This window comes from Theropithecus gelada, chromosome 4 (assembly GCF_003255815.1).
Source record: "Theropithecus gelada isolate Dixy chromosome 4, Tgel_1.0, whole genome shotgun sequence".
Classification (NCBI taxonomy): Eukaryota; Metazoa; Chordata; class Mammalia; order Primates; family Cercopithecidae; genus Theropithecus; species Theropithecus gelada.
Genome location: NC_037671.1, coordinates 20,664,555 through 20,691,016, shown reverse-complemented (window position 1 = coordinate 20,691,016; position 26,462 = coordinate 20,664,555). Strand labels below are relative to the sequence as shown.

Below are 26,462 nucleotides of genomic sequence, written 5' to 3'. Positions count from 1 at the left end.
TTTTGCTCAGGATTGCTTTAGCTATTTGGACTCTTGTGGTTCCATATGAATTTTAGGATTTGCTTCTCTTTCTTTTCTGTTCTCTCTCTCCTTCCCTCCCCTTCCCCTTCCCTTCTCCTTCCCCTTCCCTTTCCCTTCCCCTTCCCTTTCCCTTCCCCTTCCCTTTCCCCTTCCCTTTCCCCTTCCCTCAACGGAGTCTTCTCCACGGAGTCTTGCTGTGTCGCCCAGGCTGGAGTATAGTGGCTCAGTCTTGGCTCATTGCAGCCTCTGCCTCCCAGGTTCCAGCGATTCTCCTGCCTCAGCTTCCTGGGTTGCTGGGATTACAGGTGCACACCACCACGCCTGGCTAAGTTTTGTATTTTTGGTAGGGATAGGGTTTCGCCATGTTGGCCGGGCAGGTCTTGCATTCCTGACCTCAGGTGATCCACCCACCCACCTTGGCCTCCCAAAGTGCTAGGATTATAGGCATGAGCCACAGCGCCTGGCCGGATATGTTTCTGTTTCTATGAAGAATGTTATTGGTATTTTTGGTAGGGATTGCATTGAATCCATAGATTGCTTTGAGGAGTATGGCCATTTTAACAATAATAGTTCTCCTGATCCATGAATATAGGTTGTCTTTACATTTGTTTGTGTTCTCTTTAATTTCTTTCATCAGTATTTTCTAATTTAAAAATATAGAACACTTCACGAATTTGGGTGTCATCCTTGTGCAGGGGGCCATGCTAATCTTTGTTCAAGTTGTGGGTATGTGCTGCTGAAGCAAGCACTGAAAGAACTTTTCTCACAGGGTCTTTCAACCTGTTCCTCCTACCAGGCTTTCTTGGCTTGCTGTTTAACTGTACTCTTGGGAAACCTCTTTTTACCACTCTTTTGGAGATTCCTTTTAGCTTCATATAAGAACCCGTTTCCTGGGTGTCATGTGTTCCCTGTTACTCCCCTTTTTGCTGATACAGCACATCTTCCAGCGATTCTTGAGGGTTCAGGGATGAACATTTTGAGGCCATACATGTCTGCAAGGATCTTTATTCTCACCCCATGTTTGGTAAGATTTTGATTGAATATAGATGTAGATGGGAAATCATTTTTATAATTTCAAAGGCCTTTCTCCATTGTAGACCTTTCTGGCTTCCAGAGTTGCCTGAAGTCTTGATCTTTTCTCTTTGGCCCGTTGCTTCTTTCTGGAATTGTTAGACTGTCCTCTTTTGCCTCCATTGTTCTGATATATCAGGATGTGTCTTGATGTGGGTTTGTTTTTATCCTTTGTGTAGGGAGTGCAGCATGCTTTTGTGAACTTCCATTTTGGGGAATTTTCCTGAATTACTTATTTGAAGATTTTGTCCCCTCATCTTTCCTTTCCTTCTTACCTTTTGTCTTCGTGTCATACTTTCTGAGATTTATCCTTCATTACCCGTTCTGTTGAGATTTTAACTTCCACTATTTCTTTAATTTCTAAGTATTCTTTTTTATTTTCTGGATGTTTCCTTTTTATGCCCCACTGGGTTCCCCCCACCTCCACCCCACCCAACCGCCAGTGGATGAAGTATTCTTTAAAGATACTGAGTTCAGATTTTTCTCCTTAAAGTTTTCTTTGCTGAGTCAGTTTTCCCAAAATTGCTTTTATTATTTTTGTCTCAAAGTTGTTCAAATGTCTGGTTCTTCTTGGCTACTTGTAGTTTTTAACGGGTGTAGGACACATAAATACCACTTAAGTCCTTTCTGCATTGATAGGGCTTACAGACCTTGAATTTCGTTGTAGATTTATCTGGTTTGTCTAGCTTTATTTTACTTGGGAAAATTTGGATGTTAGTATCCTTCGTTCTTTCCACTCAGTTTGTCAGATTCTCCAAAGAAGATGCATCCAGTCTCCTGCTTGGAGGGTATCAGGGAGCTTCCATTTGCCAGTGTTCTGGGAGCTAAGATTGGGAAGATGGCTGGAGCACTCGGTATTTAGTGAATATTGACCTACTCTTAATTCCCGTTTTCAAAATGATATTATTGCCCTTAATTGTACATGGTGTTTCCCAGTCCAGACACTTCTACAAAGACTAAAAGACTGAACTTCTGTTCTGGTGGGGTGGAAAAGAAGAATTACCATCTTTTTGTTTGTTTGTTTGTTTCTTTTCCTTTTGAGATAGGGTCTCACTCTGTTGCCCAAGCTGGAGGGCAGTGGCAGAGTCAGGGCCCACTGCATCCTCGACCTCCTAGGCTTAAGAGATCTTCCCATCTCAGCCTCCTGAGTAGCTGGGATTACAGGTGCACACCACTATGCCTGGCTGATTTTTAAAAAATTTTTATAGAGATTGGGTCTCACCGTGTTGCCTAGGTTGGTCTCAAACTCCTGGGCTCAAGCAATCCGCCTGCCTCGGCCTCCCAAAGTGCTAGGATTACAGGCATGAGTCGCTGCACCCACTGATAATTACCATCTTGGTGTGGGGAGGGCTTGATCCTGGGTATCTGCTTCTAATCAGATACTCTGCTATCCTTTTTTTTTTTTTTTTTAAATTCCCACGACATCCTCTCTTCCATAGGTATCTGGAACCTAAACATTTTGGTTATGTTTGGTATAAATGCAATTGCTTCTGTTCTTTCCCTGCTGCTAGTTCAGTATCACTTCTGGTCAGCCTTCCAGCTTCTAAACCTTTGTTGCTGTTGTCACCTCTCTATCTTTGTAAAAATCCCTTGTTGTTTTAATGCACTTTTCAAAGAAGATAGAGCTAAATGTATTTGTTGATTTCACTATCTTTAACCAGAAGTCCAGACTGCCCTTTTCCCCTTGGTCATAGGTAAGTTGTATGATTTGTTGGAGGTGTCAAGTGAGTACTATGTGTCAGTGGAGAAAATAGTTTTCTTTAGATTAAAAGACCAAAATATTTTAACTCTTTGCATGTTTTTATATGTAGAGGTCAGAGTCATTAATTTAAAAACCTGTCATTTTGCGGCCGGGCACGGTGGCTCACGCCTGTAATCCCAGCACTTTGGGAGGCTGAGGTGGGCAGATCACCAGGTCAGGAGATTGAGACTATGGTGAAACCCCATCTCTACTAAAATACAAAAAATACGCCAGGCATGGTGGCACTCACCTGTAGTCCCAGCTACTGGGGAGGCTGAGGCAGGGGAATTGCTTGAACCCGGGAGGCGAAGGTTGCAGTGAGCCAAGACTGTGCCTCTGCAGTCCAGCCTGGGCAACAGAGAGAGACTCCATCCCCCCAAAAAACCCTATCATTTTGCCCTAATGAAGTATTTCTGCTTCAACTATTGTAGGTTCGGTTTTCCAGTTTGGCAGCAGCACTACAAATTTCAACTTCACAAACAACAATCCATCAGGAGTGTTCACATTTGGTGCAAATTCTAGCACACCTGCAGCCTCAGCCCAGCCTTCAGGCTCCGGGGGCTTTCCATTTAACCAGTCGCCAGCAGCATTTACAGTGGGGTAAGAGAATTTTTTATTGAAATGGAGAATTTACATTGGTAAGGGTATGTGCATGTATATGTTTTGTTTTTAAAAGTCATCAAGATTCAGTATGGTTTGGGTAAAATTAAATATGTTCTCCAACATAAATTTACCGTACTACAATTCTGGAGAGTTGTATTACAGTTTGAGAAAAAAATAACAGTAGCGTGTGTGTTAGGTATAGCAGAAAATGTACATAACAATGTGAGTCTACTCCCCCGCCACCCTACCCTTCTGCTGCTCATGGTAAATGTTAGCATTTGGAAATTTTGCTCAGAGCATCATGTCACATTATGAAGTTTTTATTTTTCACAGGTCAAATGGGAAAAATGTGTTCTCTTCTGGAACTTCAGTCTCTGGTCGGAAGATAAAGACTGCTGTTAGACGCAGGAAATAAAGGTCACATTGGTGTTATACGCAATTTTAACAACAGCTGGTGCCCTGCTTTCAGATACTGGATTGTACTTTGTGCTGGGGTTATCTGAAGTCAGATCTGCCTAAGGACTTCTTTAATTTTGGAATTTTCCTCCTTTTTCGTTACAGAAGCCCCAACCCGCCTCACCCACCCTTTTTAAAAAATATAATAGCTAGACTGGTGACTGATTCTTCAGCAAAAATATTTTATGATCCAGCAGATTATTCACTGATTTGACATAGTCTGGCTGTACCCAGGAATGGAGCCTGCACGGCGAATGGCTTTGTATAGAACCTCTTTTGTCTACACCATTATGTGCGCTGATAAGCGTTTACAGAACGCATTGAAATTGTAATTATATCTGAGGAATTCTGTATAGATTAGAATTCTGTATAGATTAGAGAATGTTGAAACGGATGATTTCTATGCTGAGTTTGTGCTGGTGTATGTGTGAAGTGAGTGAGTTGGGTGTATTGTGCACTAAACTTTTCTGATAGAGGAAGCCTGATTAAAGAATGGTCCGTGCTGAGGACTTGTTAGATCTTGTTCATCCTCCATTTAATAATTATATGCTATTTCTATATTTTCATTCTTCTATCACCTGTCTTGCCTTTTTCATTATTTTATTATGAAACTTGTGTAAATACAATTTTGTTTCTGTACTTTTTTGGCATAACATAAATCTGTGAACTTGAAATTTGAATTTTGTGTTAGAGATTTTTTTGTTGTTTGTTTAGTCTTGTCTCAGATTTTATTATGTAAATCCCATTATTCAAAGTTGCCTAAATCCATTTGGAAATCTTTAAAAAAAAATTGGGGATTCTTAAAGTTGAATTTATTGGCTTTTCTGATCCAGTTTTGTTTGGACCAAAAACCAGTATTGTACAAAGTATTAAGCATATATTTTTATATTTACTAAAATGGACTGTGGTGACTTTGGATAATAAGGAAAAGTTTAATATTAAAGCCATGTTTATTACAGTATAATTAACATGTTAAACCATGGGATAAATGCCATCAATAAAAAATTATGACATACTTTTTGTTCTAGTTTTACCTCATAATGAAGGCACATAGTATTATTGGGAGGGGACTTTTTAAAATAAAGGTTAACTGTCTCACTAGAAGAATACATTGACGTGATTTAGATAACTCCTAAGAGAAAGGGAAAGTATCTGAAAGTATCTAAATGCACAACATATAGAAGGTACCCTAGTTCTTGCCTGGTGCTATGAATCATGCCTAATTTGCACATCGACTTACATACCTTTTTTAAAAGTTGAAAATAAACATGCACATTCATTTCTCTTTGTGCTTCTATCTTCCTTGGTAAGTTACTGGATAGTGTTTATTAAAATTCTTGGAGATACATACACGAAAACTAGTTGTTTCTTGGTGTGTGCAGAAGAAATTGTTCCCAGAACCACACTCCTCCCCCAAATCCCCCGCCCCCATACCAAAATCCACAAATTCACGCATACTCAAGTCCAGCAGTGGACCCTGCAGAACCTGAGCCAAGCCTCTGAATGTGCAGGTTTTATATCCCATGAATACTGTGCTTTTGATCTGTGCTTGGTTGGGTTGAAAAAAAAAAAAAAAAAAAGAAAAGCCCGTGATAAGTGGGTTCACAGTTCAAACCTGCGTTCAAGGGTCAGCTGCACTTTCTTTTGTATTATTTTACTGCATTCGTGTTTTTTTTGTTGTTGTTGTTAAACTGGACTCCTGTGGTCCCTAAAAGAGCTCTTGGAACAATGTTTGGTAATTTTATTTTTCAGTTTGAATGTACAGTTATTTTGTGCTCAGTTTTAATTTGCTGAACTTCTGGTTGGTTGGAGTTTCTTTTTTTCCAAGATGGAGTCTTGCTGTGTCACCCAGGCTGGAGTGCAGTGGTGCGGTCTCGGTTCACTGCAACCTCTGTCGCCTCAGTTCAAGCAATTCTCCTGCCTCAGCTTCCTGAGTAGCTGTGATTACAGTTGCCTGCCACCACGGCCAGCTAATTTTTGTGTCTGTATTTTCAGTAGAGACAGGGTTTTACCAGGTTGGCCAGTCTGGTCTTGAACTCTTGACCTAATGATCCACCCGCCTCGGACTCCCAAAGTGCTGGGATTACAGTCGTGAGCCACCGGGCTTGGCCTGGTTGCAGTTTAAATTTAGAATTCAAGGTATTTTTCTTACTTGAGATATGTTAGTACATCAAATGCTGGTTGGGGGTAGAAATTTCGTTTTCTTAGCAGTATACATTTGACACCTGTTGAAGGGGCCAAATGTGGCGATGAATACTGGAAGAGGTAATGGAATTTGTGTCTTACTGCTGAGAAGTTAATTCTTAAACTTTGTAGGTTAGTTCTTAGCCATTCTCTAGGCCCCTATGGCTGAAGCATTCTGCTTTTCTCTAAAAATTGCTAGAAATAATGTTTACTTTTATTTAGTACTCTTTAAATAAAAAGTCACTGAAACCATACTTAGTCTGGTTTATGTTAAAAATGGAATCTTCAGCCCCCAACCTGAGAAATCGATAGGACTGCATTCAGAACTTTGGGCTTTTTTCAGTCTGACTACTTTAATTCTTGGGAACCTCCGCCTCTTGGGTTCAAGTGATTCTCCTGCCTCAGTCACCCGAGTAGCTGGGACTACAGGTGTGCTCCAGCACACCTGGCTAATTTTTGTATTTTTAATAGAGACAGGGTTTTGCCATGTTGGCCAGGCTGGTCCCAACCTCCTGACCTTGCGATCTGCCCGCCTTGGCCTCCCAAAGTGCTGGGATTACAGGCGTGAGCCACATGCCCGACCTTGCTTTGGGTTGTATGCTGCATACACAAGTGAAAATTGAGGATATTTGTGGATAGCGGGGAAAACAAATGTTGGAAAGAAAGTAATAAAAGCCCATACTTCTCATGCTGGGCCAGTGAGTAATGAAAATGGATTGACAGGGTCTCCCTCTGTCACCCAGGCTGGAATGCAGTGGTGCGATCATAGCTCACTGCATCCCCCAACTCTTCAGCTCAAGCAATCTTCCTGCCTCAGTCTCCAGAGTAGCTGGGGACTACAGGTGTGTGCCACCATGCTAAGTTTTTTATTTTTTGTAGAGCCAGGGACTCGATATCCGATCCTCTTGCCTTCCAACGTGCTGAAATTACAGGTGCAAGCTACCGAGCCCAGCCAGGAATTTTTTTAACGAAAAATAATATCTGAAGGGAGGAAAGTCATGTTCAGAAACTTTAATTGAATAATTAGGTAGGTGTTTTTACAATTTGGTTGACCAGAGGACTGGTGGCTCACTGAATGTACTGTTAGTAGTATTTGGCAGGGTATGTGAAATACATGTTCTAGGGCCCCATCACCAGAAACTGACTGGGTCCGGATGGGGTCCAAAAGTCTGCATCATCAAATAAGCACCTGGCGGACTGATGCACTGAGGTTTGGGGGTGTCACTTTAAAGTGTTTTGAGTAATTACAATTCCGGGCATTGAGAAAAAGGTACAGTTCAGACCACTGAAAAATGTCTTTAAGCCGCCTACTAATACTTGTTACAAATTCTCCTTTGAAATTACTTGTTTCATCTAATTATTTGAAGTTATTGAACTAATTTTAACAACATATAACCAGGCCGTATGCTGGTTAAGCCTGTGAATAACTTTTTAATTGGAAAGTATTATTTTACTTTGGAAAAGTAAAATACAGTGTAAAGGTTATTTTGGCCGGTCCATTTAATGGAAACTGACAAATTTGGTCTAGTAAAATTGAGAAAGTGGGGGTAGTAGGTCTAGCTACATGCATCAGCTGTATGACCACGTCAGTCAGAGACTTCCTTTTGTAATATGGGGCACCTTTTGTAAACTTGTCTCAAAAATCCACTGTAGTTCCAAAACATTAAGTTTGTGACTAGGCTCATAACAGCAACACATTGTCTATAGGACTTGGACCATCTTTTAGCTACACTCTTAGTTTATCCTTTATTATCTTTGCCCTTGTTGAGTGAGGAACCTGTTGTTTTGCTTCCTGCCCTTTCTCTCTGGACCTGTTCATAAAAGAACGGGAAAGGCTTTTAAGGTCAGAACTGAGTTTAAATTGCCCAGATGAGACTTGTGTGGTGGTTGTGATGGTTAACAACTCTTGAAGGACTGGATTAGTTTAATAGTAAGCTTAATTCATGTACAGGTAACTTGTGAGTGTGCCTGCTAAATCGTCCCTAAAGATGGACGATTCTTTTTTCACAGATCTCTATTTCTGAAAGCATTCTAGTTTACTGCTAAACCCACTGGAAAAGCTGTATTTAGAAGCAAGGACTCCCTAAGCAGGAGATTCCAGAGCGAACCATCTCAAAGAAACAGACAAAACACAGATACATTGATGACTAAGTATTTATTGAGACAATACAAATTGGTGGCATACAAATTATTAAAAATAGAATGCTGAATTTTATTTATAGGTGGGCCATCAAGATACTGTTGACAGGTCAAGCCTTACTATAATGAACTGCAAAGAAATATGTACACTGTTTGAAATGAGGAACTTTATCCAGGCAAGCATGGGATGTCAGGAGTGGCTTGTGGTACTGGAGACAAGGAATATCAAGTAATTGACATATTACTTGTCAGATTTTAGGAATACTGTTATTTAGGCATATTCAAAGAAACAACTGCCTGTTTTCATAGGGATAAGTACATAATGAAAACATTTAATATCCATACCTCCCTCAAAAAGCCCTTTATTCCCAAGTAGCAACTAGTGTAAATTAGTTTTCAATTCCTTTCTACCCTTCCTTTGCTAGAATGCGTAACTAAAACACTCAAGTCACTGAAGGGAACAAATCCTTTTACTGTCACTTGAAACTAAAAACACTGACTCATTTTGTAATTTGGGTGAAGTAGCTCCCAAATATAATGCATTTTTTTCTATCCTATATGCTTGGGTAAAATCGGAAGGTGAGTGCTCAGGCAAAAATAACTCCTGAACCAAGTTGGGCAATACTCTATGACACTGACAAGCGAAGGCGTATTAGTTCAAAAAGTGCTGGCTGTATTTCTGTAGTCACAGAGTAGTCTCAAGGTAAGGCTTACCCAGCTCTTGGCTCCCACATGAGTGTTACTCAGTACGCCAGATTTTTCTCAAGGTGCATTAGCCACTCAGGATAATTTTACTGGTGGGAACAGATTTTCTAGACATCCAAATTAACTGCCAATTCTGGTTTATCTTAGGGACATGCTCATTGAAATGGTATTCTCACTCAGCTTGAATACTAAATTTTGTTCCCTTATTACCTTGTTAAAGTGATGAATATGTTTGTACAATGAAGACAACTTTCTTTTGCCTTTTTAGGCTACAGTTTCAGCATGGGACTTATACTTTGACACAGAAAATGAGGTCTATAAGTGAAATATAATACAGTGTTCTGGAAAGCAGGAGACTACCTTACAACCCCAAGAGAAAAATATGTGGCACTAAGGCCTGGTTCCTTCTTCCCTCATTGTTTTGTCACTTTTTCCCAAACTTTGGGAATCAAAATCTCTGCACAAATGCTGAATTCATAAATTGAAACAGACTCTTGGGTTCTATTATAAAGGCAAATAATATTTCTATGTATTTTGGAGGGTTATATAGTATAATAACTCGAATCCATGGTTGGATCTGACTGAACCTACAGATACTAATCTGAATGACTCATATATAGAAAATGTGCAATATTCTAAATATAAAAAGTTTAACTGGACTAGTTTGTTTTTGTTTTATAGTATAAATGAAAATGACCTAGATGGTAAACTATTCAATTATCTGAGCAGAAATTATGAAAGAAAGATGTACTCCAGACCTATATGACTGAGGGACATTTCAACTTGAATTCCCCAGTGGCAAAAGTGTTGTATAAACTAATGCTAGTGTATACCCTACTAAAGTGTCAAGTTATGTAACATCTCCTAATTTTAAAAATGAAAGATTTTTCTTCTTTTTTTCACTGTGAAGGGCAGTAACACTCACTCTTCCCCATGGGTGCAAGTGAATGATTTATTTAGTACATTGACATACTTAACTATTAGTGTTTCTGGGAAGTTGGATTTGATATAAACTTATTCTGAAAAACATGGTTTATGAAATTTTATAATAAAATTATTAATAGACTGTTTCTATAATCAAATGTATCTGTTGTCACAGTTTTAAATGTAAAAGAAAAACCTTTGAAAATTAATATAGTGATAATAGACATGTACTGTGTTTGCTATTAATTTTAAGACCAAGAATACTGCCTAGATTGATCCCTTAAGTAATCAATTTTTGAACTGTGCAATGCAGTTTAGTGTGTCTTTGGAAAATGATGTCAGAGCTGGAGAAAATACCTAAAAATGAAAACTTAAACCATAAATAGTACAGGTATATCTCAGCAAGCTAAGTGGGACATCTAGGAAAAGCACACACAGAATAAAACCTCATAATTTTGCTTCAACAGAAGAATAAAGCAAAATGGCAATATACACAGTATCACTTTGCTTAACATTTCCCTCCAAACTTTAGCAGACCCAAAATGAGCTTAAAGAACCTAGAATAACGTCTGGGAATGATAGTCTCCCTTGCTTTAGAGAGAATAGTCCATAACGGGAAAATTGCTAATATTTTGCAAGCTATTAAGAGTATTTAGAGTTAATCATGAAATACTAAGATTTTTTTAACTCCTTGATGTTTCAAGTCATGGAACTATATAAAATATAAGGAAAGTAGTATGAATAAGCGGTATATAAACAGAATTTACACTCATTGAGAACACTGAGAAGCACTAATACTTTCTTCATGCTGCACACATACTGGGAATACTTTTACAGTAAATATGCAACTGTTTGATGGAGGTAATTTCTCCCCACATATTTATAGTCTGATTCAGGGCACTGAAAACACTTGCACATAAAATTGTAAGTTCAATTTACACTGAAAACTTACTACCCCACCATTAAAAGTAATCACTAACTTACCTTTAAAAGATACCAATTAACGTAAGCAATGTGACTTAATACTTTTTCATCATCATGAGAAACTTGCCCCTAAATACATGTTCAAGCATTAAGAATAGTTGTAAAGTTTCATCATTACCAGAGGGAACTGCAGTATGGATTGGAAAACTTCAGGTAAGAGAACTGCTAGGCCTGCCTCACTTGTCCCTTTCTCTCGCAGCCAACTCACCAGATCTCCTGGGATGGGAGACAGTGGATTATCCAATTTGTGTTCTCATTCCCTCCCCTAAACACCAAAGACAATTTCCCCAGAAAGTGTAAACTAAAAGATGAGTTACACAGGTGTTTACAAAACACAACTGGACATTTTCCATTATTTTGGGATAAACCAAAATTTAAAGTTTCATTTGGACATTTCAAAGCTGAAAATGCTTTCAGCAAATTCTTAGATCTTAAGAAAGTGCCTTAGATCTTAAGAAAGTATATACTGTCCATTGTTTATAAAATCATTTGCCTTTTTGATCTAAACATTTTAATACTTGAATTTAATAGGTTTTTTCTTCTGGAAAAGTTCTTTGGCATTCAAGTAAAATCAATACTTTCAGAGTAGTCACCTGCATCACACTGAAGTGACTGCTTTAATTTCTAAATCATCAATTAGTGTATAACCCAGGGATACTGATGGCCTTGATACATAATTTAGTCTTGTCATTATAGTGTGTGGAAATCAGGGCTTTGGGGGGCATCATCTGACTCCATTTCTTTTTACCACAATGGTTCCTGCTACAATGTCATAAGCTGTTCGATTATGCTGGAAAAACAGCAGTGTGATGAAAGCAGGGAAAAAAGAAGCAATCGAAAAATTCTTGATCAAAGCTCGTATAGTGGACCTAAAATGTTAAAACAAAAATATCAGGTAAGTTACACGTCAAACCACATACAGATTAATGGTATCCCATCAAGTTCAAAACAGACATTTAAAACACAATCATACTTCTCTACAAAAGTCTACAGGGAAAAAGACATTCAAAGTATAGTTGAGAGAATTTTTATCTTTGATATATTTTCAAGTAGCAATGTATCATAATCAAACCACCTGGGCTATTTCTAAAGACTTCAACAACATAGAAGACCTTAGAACTTGAACATAAAAAGCAATAATCAACATGTCTCAGAATATTGAACTAAGGGTTTACAGAGCTTTCTAGTATTTTCTCAGAAGAAATGAACATGAATTCTGAGTATTTTCTGAGTATGCCTACTGTAGTCCCATTTGTCTACCTTATAAAAAGAACTTGCATTTTAAAGTACTGTGTGTTCTTTAATCAGCATTTTCCTTTGTGGGATCCAGTGATTAAGCAAAGCTTTTAAAAGCTTTCAGCAATCACTCAGAATGGACCATTATCCTACTTATGTTAGATTTCTGCCTTTTAGTGCACTGAAGGGCTGCAGAAAAGTACAGTGGCTATGAGTGTGGGTTCTGAATCCAGACTAAATTCAGATCCATCTTCTACCAATTACTAGTTGTATTCTACATCTCCACATCTGCAAAAAGGGAACAATAGTATCTATCTTGAGGTTGTTAGCATTAAATTAGTTAATATACATGCAGTGTTACTAACAGTGCAGGTATGTAAAAAGTACTCAATAAACACTAGCCATTATTGACTCTTATTAAAAGAAGTAGGTTTATGACTACCAAATTTTAAGAAAAATTTGAAGATGGCAAAACCAAAGTTTCTATAGTCACTTGTTTGTATTTCTTGATGTAACAATCCAGCTCTGAATCATTCTGGCAAAAATTGCAGCCAATATCTTGTTTGGCTCAACTGACTACCAGCCACTCACCTCCACAATTTCCATTATCACTGGTTATACCTTCCCCCAGCGCTAGATGCCAACAGTTAACCTTGCGTACTGCAGTATTACAAGCTCTCACCTAACAGCAGGAGAAAGATGCACGAATGCATAGCTGTCAAAACTCTTAGTGCCTATTCAAGATGGAATAATGACAGGTATGGCCAAATGGAGACTCAAGGCAGATTAGTATCGGACCTAATGTCCACAGATCCAGAGAATAATAAAGCTGGCCATGGAGCACTAATACAGCATCAACACCCAAATCATCCTCTCGTATTGTGACTTATAATTCATAAAATGATCATCTTGAGGCCGGGCACAGTGACTCATGCCTGTAATCCCAGCACTTTGGGAGGCCGAGGCAGGCGGATCACGAGGTCAGGAGATGGAGACCATCTGGGCTAAGACAGTGAAACCCTGTCTCTACTAAAAATACAAAAAATTAGCCGGGCGTGGTAGCAGGTGCCTGTAGTCCCAGCTACTCAGGAGGCTGAGGCAGGAGAATCGCTTGAACCCGGGAGGCGGAGCTTGCAGTGAGCCAAGATTGTGCCACTGCACTCCACCCTGGGCAACACAGCAAGACTCTGTCTCAAAAAAAAAAAAAAAAAAAAAAAGATCATCTTGAAAATATATACCGTAAAAGAGTGTAAAAGAGGCCTACAATCATGTAACACAGCTGAAATAAATATTCAAACTTTGTTTTAAACTTAATACAAGCTTATCTATATGCTGTGAAGAAAAAAATCCAATATTCTAAAACACATTATTTTCATAAGTATGTAGTAGATTAAGCTAAGAAAAGGACTTACGTTGTAATGCTCACATTTGAGGAAGGAATCACTAAAACCCGACTTGGTGCAATAAGCACTGATGTATCACATGTCACAACTCGAAGCCCCAGTAGGAACTTCCCTGGGGTAGCTCCACCTGCTCCCCAAATGCAAATTATCTAAGGAAAGAAGGATGATTTTAAAATAACTTACTGGCTCAACCATACCAATTTTAAAGATAAACTTTTCCTACCGTATTATTTCATGTTCTAATTTTTCAAGTTGAAAGAATTACACAGAATACTCAAAAGTTAACCATTTAACTTAATGCATTTCTGTAGGTCTCTAACATGTCCAATACCACAAGATGTCTGTCTCCTGTAATATTTCTCTACGACTACTATACTTTGTAGCAAGTTGTTTCTGCGGAAAACTACATTGGAAGTTCCACAACCAATTTACATTTTTGGACCACAATCTATGAGTGAAATTTTATTTGAATTTCTAAGACTGAGAAATATTACAAAGAAATTGTAAAACGTCTCTTTTCCAAAAGTTTTAACGTAATGATTAGTTAAAATTTGGAAAACAGAAAAGTAAACATACGGAAAAGACATGAATGATTATAAATTTCTATTACTTTTTTGTCTTGGGCTGATAATCTAAAATTAGACTGTTGGCTGGGTGCGGCGGCTCATGCCTGTAATCGTAGCACTTTGGGAGGCCAAGGTGGGCGGATCACTGAGGCCGGGAGTTTGAGACCAACCTGGCCTACATGGCAAAACCCTGTCTCTACTAAAAATACAAAAATTAGCCAGGTGTGGTGGTATGCACCTGTAGTCCCACCTACTCAGGAGGCTGAGACAGGAGAATCACTTGAACTCAGGAGGCAGAGGTTGCAGTGAGCCAAGATCACACCACTGCACTCCAGCCTGGGCAACAGAGCAAGACCTGTCTCAAAAAAATTAAATGTAAAAACATAAAATTAGATTGTTAAATATTAATTCTTGCTGAAGTCAGTAGCTTACCTCATAGAAACAAACTAATAATCTGTATATAAGAGCCACAACCATCATTTTCTGCAAGTCTTCCATTGATGTGTCTTCATCTATTTCTTCTATTATATAATGCATAGCAAACTTAGAGATATCCCTACACAAAATAATGGTTTGGGGTTATAAAGAATTAGTTACCAGAATAGTAGCACTGATTTTTTTTTCATTAGTGTAAGTCATACATTTTAATTGAAATTCCAAACTGATCTTTAGATTCCCAACCATCTAGTATCATAAAGCATTCATTAGTTTATTCAATAAATAAGTAGCATTATCATGAGCAGACATTGTACTAGCCCCTGGGAAATAAGGGTGAATGAATTCACATGGTCCCTGCTTTCATGGAGGGTCTAACCTAGCAAAGAAAACAGAACAATAAATAAGCAGCAATAATAAAGTGGGATGAGTACTGTGATGGAGAACCTAGAATACTATGGAAACACACACCAGGTACACTTAACCTTGTGAAGGTTTCCCAGAAAAGACAGACAAGGACCTGAAGAATGAAGAGAAGTTAGACTAAGAGGGAATAATGTTCCAGAAAGAGGGAACAGCAGGAGAGAAAGTCTTGGAGAAAGATAGTATGTGATAGAAGCTGTAAGCAGCTTGGTGTGGCTCATATACTAAATGTGAGAGATGGCAGTGATTAAGAAATAAAGGCAGGGTGTGGTGGTATGCACCTGTAGTCCCACCTACTCAGGAGGCTGAGACAGCCTCCTGAGTATAAACCACATGAAGAAATTCAGACTTTATCCTGCTGGTAAAGAGAAACCACTGAAGGGTCTGAGCATGGTGGCTCACGCATGTAATCCTAGCACTTTCGGAGGCTGAGGTGGGAGGATTGCCTGAGTCCAGGATTTTGAAAACAACCTGGGCAACATAGACCCCATCTCTAAAAAACCAAAAATAATAAAAATTTTAAAAAGAGAAACTACTGAAGGGTTTTAAGGTAGGAAAGGAGCAGAACCAGGATCTATGATCACTTTGGTTTTATACCAGAGACCGGATTGAGATAAAACAGGAGACTGAGTTACCACTAGAAGGCTTCTGCTATAATCCAAGCAAGAGATGACAGTAATTGGAGGAGGGAGAAGCAATGATGATAAAAAAAAAATGGGCCAGGTGCAGTGGCTCATGCTTGTAATCTCAGCACTTTGGGAAGCTGAGGCTGGAGGATTATTTGAGCACAGGAGTTTGAGACCAGCCTGGGCAACATAGGGAGACCCCGTTTCTACAAAAAAAAAAAAAAAAAAAAAAAAAAATTGTTTTAATTAGCTAGGCATAGTGGAGCATACCTGTGGTCCCAGCCCCTTGAGAGGCTGAGGTGGGAGTATAGCTTGGGCACAGGAGATCAAGGCTGCAGTGAGCCGTGATTGTACTACTGCACTCCAGCCTGGGTGACAGAGCAAGACCCTGTCTCAAAAAAAGAAAAATGATCTGGCAGTGAAGAGGTCTGGGGTTGAAAGCTATTCAGGAAATTGAACATAAAGGAGTTGGTATTTCACTGGATGTGTAGTGGGGTGAGAGAGGGAGGGACAGGGAGAAATCACAGTAACAGGTTTCTGGCAAGGACCCTGTAATTTGACTGCACAGGTTTGTATCTTGACTCTGTCATTTACTACCTTTGTAACATTTTAAGTTCTGTGCTCAACTTTTCACAAACCCAAATTTCCAACTCTATAAAATGGTGGTATTAATCTCTACACCTCATCTTGGTTTTAAGATTAAATAAGAATCCATATAAAGAAGTAAGCAAGCTCAATATATGGCATATAGAAAGTACTCAGGAAGTGATAACTGCTATTATGATTATTGTTAATCTGGAAGGATTACTCAAATGTCTCAATTTGAAGTTCACTTGGGACTTGCCCCACAGTATAAGCAATCCCATTTGGAAATGCCACCTAGTTGATTATTAATTCACCTACCAAAAGCTCTTTATACCTTTGTCTTTAGAGATTCTACAAGATAGCAAGAGGGAACAGGATAGTGAGAGGTAAATTAGTTCCTGGCCTAAAAGAATAGGTGAATAAAATCAAAGCAGGTTTGGAGGCTCTTCCTAACTTAACCTGCAAATCAAAGCAGGTTAACTAAAAAATGTTTTATTTTTGATAGGTGAGATTCCCACACATCTTATAGAATTCAGTAAGTTATTTTTTTCCTTTGTAAATATTTATTAAAATCAACAAGAAAACAATAAATTGACAAAGCTCTTTAAAGAAATCATGACACTGACAAGCCCATTATCCATATAATCACATGTAGACAAACAGAATGTAACAAAACAAGATCTTTGAACAGTAGAAATTAAAACCTTTCTGCAAATGTCCTCAACTTACTTTATCCCACTGAGGTGCATAATGCTTAAGACAATGGTTGCTTTTATAAAGAAGAGAATAAAGAAATCCACCATCTCTGCCATAAATCTGTGGGCCAAGGATGGAATAACATATTCTCTGCCTGTAAATGAAAAAAAAAAAAGTTAGAAAAAAGTTAGGAAAAACGAATCATTTCACACAAGCCTTGGAACACAAGCCATGTAATGAATTGGTAAAGAAAGTCAAGGAACAACTTAAAAAACAGTATTTATAACCTTGCAGCAACTGTTGATATTGATTCCACCAAGAACCCATGTTACTGAAACAGAGTAACAGTACTCCACTATTTACTGAACTTAAAAGTTTGCTTTCATCACTTTAACGTTTAAAAATTGATTTCACACGGCCAGGCACAGTGACTCACATCTGTAAACTCAGCACTTCGGAAGGCCAGGCGGGCGGATTGCTTGAGGCCAGGAGTTCCAGACCAGTCTGGCCCTTGCCAACATGGCGAAACCCCGTCTCAACAAAAAATACAAAAATTTGCCGGGCGTGGTGGCGCATGCCTATAGTCCCAGCTACTAGGGAAGCTGAGGTGGCAGGATGGCTTGAACCTGGGAGGCAGAGGTTGCAGTGAGCCAAGATCGCGCCACTGCACTATCCAGGTTGGGCGATAGAAGCAGACCTTGTACCCCGCCCAATTTCCCCCCAAAAAACTGATTTCACAGATAAATTCGATTAGGGTATCCAATATATTTCACTAGAATTCTAATGAGGAGAATCCAGGTGATCACATCTAAGTGACAACAAAATTAAACATTTTTTAGTGCAAATCAAGGTTAAATATTGGCAATTAGTACAAAGTAAATCCCTGTAACGCCCCCCTCATTTTTTTTTAGTTTGCTTTCTTTAAAATAAACCCAATGAGTATCTGTCTGTCATCCTAAATTCTGACTGGCATCAGAGGCATCTATTAGTTCTTGTCCCATCTATCTGTGGCTAAATAAACGAAAAGTCTTAACTAATGGATTAAATAGTAAACTAACAAGTGTACCTAATTCAAAATATTCTAGTTCACACACAGAAGCAAAAACAATTCCACAATATACAAGATCAATAAGCCCGGGCTTCCTAACTCCACTTGTATCCATGTCAATCTCCTTTTATATCCGGTCAGTTCCACTGTCCTAAGTTGCCAATGTCTGAAGAATTTCCAGCATCACCAGTCGAGCCCCTCCAAAACTGGGTTTGCCATTTGCGAATTTAGCTTTGGACCTCACTCTGCAGAGCATGAAAACCAAAGGAAGAGGATGGTTTGAAGAGCAATTTCTTTTCACGAAGAAACAACTAGTCCCATGAGTAAAGGAATCAATTCGGAGTGCCAGGTCTAAAGGACAATGAAACCCGTATTGCCTCCTTGTACATTTTGGGAATTTAGGGCCTGGACAAACGATAGCTAGTGCACGGGCAGGATGATCAATTAGAGTAGCGGCAGCAGTTACAGGTCTAAAAAGCGTGCCAGCTCCACCCCACAGGTCCCCGAAGACACTTCTACTCTGCCCCGCCTCCACCTCGCGCTTCTCACCTGCCTGTCGCCCGGTCTCGCTCGGGCTTCGCGAAGGGGCTGCGGATCCTACCCTCGTCACTGGAGTGGCCCGGACCGACGCCTGCACATGAGGAGCCCGGGGTCCCAGGCCCGCGACTGGAGCAGGGGTGCTGATGCCGGCAGCTGTCCGCGGGTCAGGCCCCACGGCCCCGGGGCTCAGGAAGTAGAAGGGGTTGTAATAGCCCAGCTGCGGGGGCGGCGGCGCCGGGGCCTGGGGAACAGGAGCGCCGCCCGAAGGGAAGCTCTGCGGGGACGGCTGGGGGCTGCAGTAGGCGGGGAAGGCGGCCAGGCCGCTGTGCCAGGTGAGGTAGCCGCAGTAGGACTGCCACAGCCACTCGTGCACTTGCCGGGAGTACTCGCGGGCGCTCAGCCGCGCCGGTCTCTCCCGCGGCGCCGCGGCTTCGGGCGCCTCGCAGTCCGCCTGCTCCTGCAGCCCCGGACCGGAGCCGGAGGCCGCCTCCCCGCGCTTCCTGAGCTCGCGCGGCGAATCCAATTCGTTGGTGGCGGCGGCGGCCGCGAGGCCCTGGGCTATGGGCCGACCCGGGGCCTGTGGTTCGGCTTGGGGGTCGTCGCGGGGGCATGGGACGGCGGTGGTAGCAGGGCCTCTCAGGGAAGGGACGAGCTCGTGGTCCCCTCCGCCATCGTCCTGCCCGGGAGGGCGGCCTCGGGCTTCCTCGTGCCCCTCGGCCATAGTCACCTCAGCAGCACCCTCCGGGGTACCTGTCACTGCTCCGTTTCCCTGCCCCAATAGCCCCTCCCGACAGCCCGCTCGCCACCGCAGCACCCGCAGGCGTCAACAATCCCCCGCCGGAAGCGGAAGCCCCGCCCCTCAGGAGCGTCGCCCGCCGCCGGGCGGAGCTGGGAAGGGAGGGCGGGGAGGTGCGGCTGCAGTCCCAGGTTCGGGCCCTAGTAGTCGCTGGCTTGTCGGTAACTGGGACGAGACCGTCGCCTCCTCCCTTTTACGGCTTTAAGTCTGTGGCCCGAGGCCTCTCTGTATGTTCACGTGGGGTTGGGCCTAGTTGTCCTGGGAGAAACTGCAGATGGATGAGGAGCATTTCCGAGACAGGTCCCAGGGCCAGCGCAGCCTTTTCTGTTGCAGAACCGCGACTGTTGTTTTGTGCTCCATTCCAGTTAACCATTAGTACTCGAGAAGGTGGTACAGAACGCATCTATCCCCTTAGAAGATAAGAAATTAAAAACCAAACTAAACTGGAACCTGTATTAATATATTGGTACCACTGAGACGTAGGAAAATATATTAAAATATAAGTAGTGAGGTGCTATGTATAATTCAGAGGAAGGGGAAATTATGCACAGGCTAGACTACTAACAAAAGGCTCCAAAGCCTGGGATATGCTGAGGACCTTTCCATAACAGAAAATGAAAAGGCACCTAAATTTGAGACTAGATTTGAGGAAAGGCACAGTTCCGCTGGAGTAGAAAGTGTGTGTCTACCGCAGTGGAAAGTAAGTTTTCATAAATGCAGACTAGCTCCAGGGTGAGGACAGAATTCGGCTTTTAAATCAGTATAATCCCTCTTTTACATTTGAAAATCTCTGCAGCGATATGTCATTGTATCCCCAGCACCATACAAAGGACATACAAGGGCCAAATACTGTGGGAATATTTATTAATGATATTAATGATGATGCTGTCCGGGCCAAGGGAAAACTTCGCCCTCCGAAGGTTCTCTGAAAGTCACTGACAGGAGGCAGTTAATAGGAGAGAGAACATAGACATTGATTTGATCATCGTTTTATGTGACACGGTAGCCTTCAGAATGAAGACCCAAAGATAACAAGGGAGATTGTGTATTTGTATGCTCAGGCTCAACAAAGCATGGACAGCCGTATAGCAAAATGATTGGACAACAAACACTCTAAGGCCAACAGGCAGGAAGCCCAGCAAGGCCTGTCTAGATTCTCCTTGGGCTCTCTGCAGCATTCCTTCCTTCTGGGTATGGAACAGGACCCTCTGGAATGGGGGCTGTGGCCTACAACAGTTAAACAAGGTAGATCAGATAATTTCTGTCTTTTATTTTCCTTCTTTTTTTTTTTTTTTGACAGAGTTTCGCTCTTGTCGCCCAGGCTGGAGTGTGATGGAGCGATCTCAGCTCACTGCAACCTCCCACTCCTGCGTTCAAGTGATTCTCCTATCAGCCTCCCGAAGTAGCTGGAATTACAGTTGCCCACCACCACACCCAGCTAATTTTTTTTTTGTATTTTTAGTTGAGACGGGGTTTCACCATCTTGGCTAGGCTGGTCTTGAACTCCTGACCTCAGGTGATCCACCTGCCTCAGCCTCCCAAAATGCTGGGTTACAGATGTGAGTCACTGCCCTCGGCCAGATAATTTCTTTATGTACAATTTTTGCACAGAAAAGGGTGCGGGGAGGTTAAAGTAATATTTTTAGGTTTGTGGCTGGCTTTAGGAAACGGTGGGGTTTGGTTTCTATGCCCTGCCTTGGGGAAGACGGATTCCAGTTTCTTTTTTTTTTTTTTTCTTTTTTTTTTTTTTGAGATGGAGTCTCACTCTGTCGCCCAGGCTGGAGTGCAGTGGCCGAATCTCAGCTCACTGCAAGCTCTGCCTCCCGGGTTTACGCCATTCTCCTGCCTCAGCCTCCCGAGTAGCTGGGACTACAGGTGCCCGCCACCTCACCCGGCTAGTTTTTTGTATTTTTTAGTAGAGACGGGGTTTCACCGTGTTAGCCAGGATGGTCTCGATCTCCTGACCTCGTGATCTGCCCATCTTGGCCTCCCAAAGTGCTGGGATTACAGGCTTAAGCCACCGCGCCCTGCCGGATTCCAGTTTCTATGACTAGCCTTGGGGATTGTGGGAGGGTAAGAATGGGATTGAGAGAAAGGAGGGTTGCAGAAGGTGGGAAAAAAACTTTTGCTTCTGAGGTCTTCATTTTGGGTTATTGTTCTCTGGGTTCTAACAATGCTCAGGGTCATTCTTTTTTTTCTTTCTCTTTGTTTTTTTAAAGACAGGGTCTCACTCTGTCACCTAGGCTGGAGTACAGCAGTACAGGCATGCCTCACTGTAGCCTTGACCTCCCAGGTTCAAACCATCCTCCCACCTCAGCCCAAGTGACTGGGACTACAAGCATGTGCCACTGCCCCCTGCTCATTTTTTTCATTTTTTGTAGATATGGGGATCTCGCTGCGTTGCCCAGGCTGGTCCCAAACTCCTGGGCTCAAGCAATCCACCCGCCTTGTCCTCCCAAAGTACTGAGATTACAGGTGTGAGCCACCGCACCCAGCCCCAGAGTCATTCTTTTTCTGGGAGATATAAAAAGCCATAACTTTTTTCCTTAAAAAGCTAATGATCTAGGTTCAAGGGATGGACTGTCAAGAAAATTGAAAACCTATTCAATAACTCAAAATAAGGGAAAGGTTATCGCAGCCTATAGCTAGAAAAGTTTACCCTTACAGATTTCATTTTAAAATCAGCTATGAGAAAATTTTAATATTTAAACAAGCATTCCAAGTTGGGGTGAGGGAAACAAGAGAAACAGAAACAAAGAAATAAATGTGGCTTGGAATAAGTGAAATATGATTATTGGAGACATGCACTTTGTTTTGAATACCACCACTGTTTATGTAACACCCGGCACAGTGTCACTGTAAAGATATAAAATGATATGAGACATGAAACCGCAAAATAAGCCAGAAGAAGAAAAAGGAATTAAGTAACAGCACTTGGGAAAGAGTTAGAAATAAAAGAAAAACTAATTTCAGAAAAGACGACTAAAATACAAGGAATAAAAGAGTAAGAAAATACAATAGTGTCTGAAAAGAACTACAATTTGAAAATGAGTTTTTTTAATCAAAAATAAATGTAAACAAATAATTTGTGAGAAATGATAAATATTGAAAATAGGCAAAGAAGATCCAACATATAGATTAGGAGTCCCTGATAAAGAAAACCAAAGACAGGTAACAGAACTAATTATAACACATTATAATTCAAAAAATTTTTTTCTGAAAAAAAAAATATATCCTAACATTTCACACACACACACACACACACACACACACACACACACACACACGCAGGTCGTGAATCACTTAACAACAGGGATATGTTCTGAGAAATGCATCATTAGGTGACTTCGTCGTTATGGGAACACCATAGACTGTACTACTTACAGATATCTATATGGTACAGCCTACTATATACCTAGGCTATATGGTATAGCCTATTGCTCCCAGGCTACAAACCTGTACAGCATATTAATGTACTGATTACTGCAGGCAGTTGTGACACAATGGTATTTGTACATTTAAATATATTGAAACATAGAAAATACAGTAAAAATACAGTATAAAGGGTTAAAAACGATACACCTGTGTAGTACACTTACCATAAATGGAGCTTGCAGGACTGGAAGTTTCTGTGGGTGAGTCAGTGAGTGAGTGAGTGAATGTGAAGGCCTAGGACATCACTGCACACTACTGGAGACTGGATAAAAACTGTACACTTAGGCTACACTAAATTTATTTAAAAATTTTTTCTTCCATAATAAATTACCTTTAGTTTATTGCAACTTTTTAGCTTATAAACTTTTTGATTTTTTGAAAACTTTTCCACTCTTTTGTAATAACACTTGGCTTAAAATGCGAACACATTGTACAACTGTACAAAAATATTTTCTTTGTATCCTTATTCTATAAGCTTTTTATTTTTTAAATTTTTAATAATTATTTTTTACTTTTTAAGCTTTTTTGTTACAAATGAAGACACAAACACACATTAGCCTAGGACTACACAGGGTCAGGATCATCAAAATGTCACTATGTGATTGTGCCACTGCACTCTGGTCTGGGCAACAGAGCAAGACCCTGTCTCAAAATAAAATGAAATAAAGATGTCATTAGGCAATAGGAATTTTTCAGCTCTGTTATAATCTTGTGGGATCACAGTTGTATATGACATTCATTGTTGACCAAAATGTCGTTACGCAGCACATGACTATATACATATATCTATATATATATAGTCGTGTGTGTGTTCTTGGGTGCGCAGTATGAAATGCCAAGTCCTACTAAAAGAAACAAGGGATTCTAGGTTTAGGGCAGGAAATGTATGGAATGAGCATGAAATATCTTATTATACTAGAGAGCAGAGAAACTATTAAAGACTTCTGGAGTCATGTCCAAAGGACCCAGCCAACTAGAAGAGGCTCCTATTGGCCATGGATAGGACAATTTGAGTTTCAATAAAAGTAATAATTAGAATGGACTGAAACCCGTCATATATGTTTAAATATGTAAATTCATAGTAATGTGTAGTTTTACCAAAGGGATTAAACCTGAGTGTGCTGAAGCTTCTTGATCCAACTGCCAGTTTACAGAAATAGAGGACAAAGGAGCGTATTGAAATATGCCATGAGTGTGCAATCTGCAAAATCCAGACCATAGGGAACCCTGCAAAGTAAACAACTGGGTTATTCAACACATATATTGTAAGTTGGGGGAGGAAATAGAACCGATAGCTTAAAGGAGGCATAAAAGACATTAAATTAATGAGTAAGACTATAATGTCTAGGGACATACTTAAATGCAAAAAGAAGTGGTTATTTTAAAAGTCAGGGTAGTGATGGGGGTGAAAGGAGTTTGTGATTGGGATGGAGCACACGGACAGGCTTCTGGTGTGGCTGACAAAGTTCTATTTCTTGGTTTAGGAAGTGATTACAAGGACGTTCACCTTATAATAAACCATTAAGCCGTTGAAGAAACTGACAAAAATGGAGAGTTTTCTACTCATATACCCTCACTCTAAACTCCAAAAGATATATATACTTCATAAGAAGGAAATGCAACTCAGAAGCATGGAGTGAGATGTAAAAATAAAGGACTTTTTGAAAATTAGACCCTGCAAGACTAATTCCTGAGTTAAACGAGTTTGAGAAAAATAGTCTGTAAAAGCATGATGAATTGACCACATGTACTTATCTGCTGTCCACAACACTCATTGAAATAAAACAAAGGAATAAAGTTACAAACCTACAAGTTACATGTATTTTTGCAAGGTAGAAAGTCCTTGATTGAAGGAGAGATTGAGAACTTGGAGGTATATGGTACTTTGGAAATTGGAAGTAAAGCAGAGTGCTTAAATGAAGCAGATTAAACGAAAGTCTGTATGCTGAATAGTGGCTCCTCATCCTCCAATTTTTCTCCAACCCTGCTCTTGGAATAACTCTTAAGCAGATATTGGAGTATTCTTTCAAGAGACTCAATGGTCCCAGAAAATACCTTTTTTTATGGTGTTATTTGGAGTCCAGAAATAAAAACTTTGTTTTGCCAGTTTATCACTCTACCCTGGAACCTACCAGCAACTGACGGATAAAAAATAACAGCGTAGGCTGGACCCAGTGGCTCATGCCTGTAATCCAAGCACTTTGGGAGGCCAAGGTGGGTAGATCACAAGATCGAGAGTTCGAGAGCAGCCTGGCCAATTTGGTGAAACTCTGTCTCTACTAAAAATACAACAATTAGCTGGGTGTGGTGGCACACACATGTAGTCCCAGCTACTCAGGAGGCTGAGGCAGGAGAATCGCCTGAACCCGGGAGGCAGAGGTTGCAGTGAACTGAGATCACACCACTGCACTCTAGCCTGGGCGACAGAGCGAGACTCCATCTCAAAACAAACAAACAAAAACAGAGTATCAGTAAGAAAAGAAGTCTTAACAAAAATAAAATCTATACATTATGATATGTTTGAACTTTTGAGAATAATATTGATGAGCATTTGACAAATTTTAAAAAATAGTTGGATAGATGTACAAAGAACCAAAATTTTAAAAAAGAAAAGCAATCACTAACACCAGGAAAAGCAAAAACAAAACCAAAAAACCCCAAAACAACAACCCAAGTAAGGAAAGAAAACAGTCATAAATTCCTTGGCTCATGACTGAATAATATTTACAGTCAAAGCAACAGCAATACTACTTTTTTTTTTTTTTTTTTAGATGGAGTCTTGCACTGTTGACGGGCTGGAGTGTAATGGCATGATCTTGGCTCACCGCAACCTCTGCCTCCCGAGTTCAAGCAATTCTCCTGCCTCAGCCTCCCGAGAAGCTGGGATTACAAGCGCCCACCACCATGCCCTGCTAGTTTTTTTGTATTTTTTTAGTAGAGATGGGGTTTCACTATGTTGGTCAAGCTGGTCTCAAACTCCTGACCTTGTGATCTACCCACCTTGGCCTCCCAAAATGCTGGTATTACAGGCGTGAGCCACCACGCCCAGGCCTAGCAATACTACTATTTTAACCAAAAGTGTGATGTATTTAATTATAAAGCATGGGAAATACAGGAAGTGGGGTAAGGTGTAAGTTAGCTGGAAGCTGATCTCTTATAAACTCAGTAGATGATTACATCTGCAATAGATTTTTAAAAATTGAAGTAAACACCTTATTTAGAATTATGGAAGCAAGTAAAGCAAATATCAGATTAAGCAACTCAAATAGTTGAAAGTATTCAGGATCACCTTTGTGGAAATTAAATGAAGCCTTCTTCAAGACACATTTGTCAGTGTCCTGATTTTGTAAAAAGCAAAAATTACTTACTGTCATATGCAAGAAAATAACTGCCTAACAATGAGCTTGCTTCAGGGAGCAGAAGGGGGCTGGGAGTGAGGAAAAGCTGGGATAGGGCATTGCCATCAAAATTGCTGTTTGATTTTTTTTTTTTAATTGCTCTGATTTAAAAAAAAAAATAAGGCTGGCATCGGGTATGGCTGAATAGAGAGGGTTCAAATAATGTCATCAGGATCTGGTTTCTGTCTTAGCAATGCAAACTCTCCTGTTGGGATCAAAAGATGGCTTCAGCCTTTACATTCTTTTTATTTGTTTGTTTGTTTATTTATTTATTTTGAGATGGAGTCTCTCTCTGTCACCCAGGCTGCAGTGCAGTGGTGCAATCTTGGCTCACTGCAACCTCAGCCTCCCAGATTCAAGCAATTCTTCTGCCTCAGCCTCCCTAGTAGCTGGGATTATAGGCGCCTGCCACCAGGCACCCATCAGCCTTTACATTCTCTTTATATT

General features: G+C 40.5%; 2 protein-coding genes and 1 pseudogene across 4 annotated transcripts in view; 1 reads left to right on the top strand and 2 right to left on the bottom strand.

Moving 5' to 3' along the window:
- The window catches only part of NUP153 (nucleoporin 153), a 94,013-nt gene extending 89,106 nt beyond the window's left edge, over nt 1-4,907 (top strand). For all 3 annotated transcript variants that reach the window (XM_025381648.1, XM_025381645.1, XM_025381647.1), the window contains 2 exons: nt 3,265-3,433; nt 3,770-4,907. In XM_025381648.1, coding sequence (XP_025237433.1) covers nt 3,265-3,433; nt 3,770-3,851 — 251 coding nt within the window. In that variant the 3' untranslated portion in view covers nt 3,852-4,907. The remainder of the gene's footprint in view (nt 1-3,264; nt 3,434-3,769) is intronic.
- On the bottom strand, nt 672-770 carry LOC112623915 (annotated as a pseudogene).
- A 3,307-nt stretch (nt 4,908-8,214) lies between the features above and the next one.
- FAM8A1 (family with sequence similarity 8 member A1) lies at nt 8,215-19,229 on the bottom strand. Its single transcript, XM_025381649.1, has 5 exons — nt 18,396-19,229; nt 16,832-16,952; nt 14,466-14,589; nt 13,477-13,616; nt 8,215-11,697 (listed from the first exon to the last, which is right to left on the bottom strand). Exons 1-5 carry the CDS (start codon nt 19,105-19,107, stop codon nt 11,553-11,555), a joined length of 1,242 nt encoding a protein of 413 aa, XP_025237434.1. The 5' UTR covers nt 19,108-19,229; the 3' UTR covers nt 8,215-11,552.
- Between the last annotated feature and the right edge of the window lie 7,233 nt (nt 19,230-26,462).